The sequence below is a fragment of the Mandrillus leucophaeus genome, unplaced genomic scaffold (assembly GCF_000951045.1).
Source record: "Mandrillus leucophaeus isolate KB7577 unplaced genomic scaffold, Mleu.le_1.0 Scaffold630, whole genome shotgun sequence".
NCBI classification, from domain to species: Eukaryota; Metazoa; Chordata; class Mammalia; order Primates; family Cercopithecidae; genus Mandrillus; species Mandrillus leucophaeus.
Window position 1 is genome coordinate 328054 of NW_012106809.1, and position 891 is coordinate 328944.

Below are 891 nucleotides of genomic sequence, written 5' to 3' on the forward strand. Positions count from 1 at the left end.
TGAACTCAGGAGGCGGAGGTTGCAGTGAGCCAAGATTGTGCCACCACACACCAGCCTGAGTGACAGAGCCAGACCCTGTCTCAAAAAAAAAAAAAAAAAAAAGTCTTGGAAGGAGGGGTTTAAGGTTCTAGGGGGCCAGCAGAGCTCACTTTTCTAGCCTCTTGAAGGAGTCTGGGTTAGAAGTCAGTCAGGTCTGGGTGAGGGATGGGAAAAGTCCGTAGTAGGGGTTCATGGACTATGGGAAGCTATTGGAAGGGGTTATCAGCTTTCCCCTCTCCCTCAGATGTCAAGGTTCGCTTCATCATTCGAGGCTGTGGACAATACTATTCCTACCGCTGCCAAGAAAAACGCAACACCTACTTCGTAGAGTACTGGTATCAGGCCCAGTGCTGCCAGTACGATTATTGCAACTCCTGGTCAAGCCCCCAACTCCAGAGCTTCCTGCCGGAGCCCCATGACAGGCCCCTGGCCCTGCCTCTGTCTGACTCCCAGATTCAGTGGTTCTACCAGGCCCTGAACCTCTCACTACCCGTCCCCAATTTCCATGCTGGGAAGGAGCCTGATGGCCTGGACCCCGTGGTCACACTGCCCCTGAACCTGGGCTTGTCTTTTGCTGAGCTGCGCCGCATGTACTTGTTCCTCAATAGTTCAGGACTTTTGCTTCTTCCCCAGCCTGGACTCTGACACCTCACCCTTCCTGAATTCCACTCTGTGCAAGTATCTTTCTGTAACACCCTCAGCATCCTGCACTGCCCTCTCTGAAAACACCCATATTCTTTGGTCACTGTGATTTCTTAGGCCTCCCTCTGTTGTACCACTAGCATCTATATGACTTTGGTGTAATTTTCTCTCTCGAACTTTGGTGCCCTTTTTTTGTTTGTTTGAGACGGG

At 51.4% G+C, this 891-nt stretch overlaps 1 protein-coding gene across 2 annotated transcripts in view; it reads left to right on the plus strand.

The window, feature by feature from the left end:
- The window catches only part of LY6G5B (lymphocyte antigen 6 complex, locus G5B), a 10149-nt gene extending 9260 nt beyond the window's left edge, over nt 1-889 (plus strand). For both annotated transcript variants that reach the window (XM_012000480.1, XM_012000479.1), the window contains one exon: nt 284-889. In XM_012000480.1, the coding sequence (XP_011855870.1) occupies nt 284-684 (401 nt within the window). In that variant the 3' untranslated portion in view covers nt 685-889. The remainder of the gene's footprint in view (nt 1-283) is intronic.
- Nucleotides 890-891: the final 2 nt, after the last annotated feature.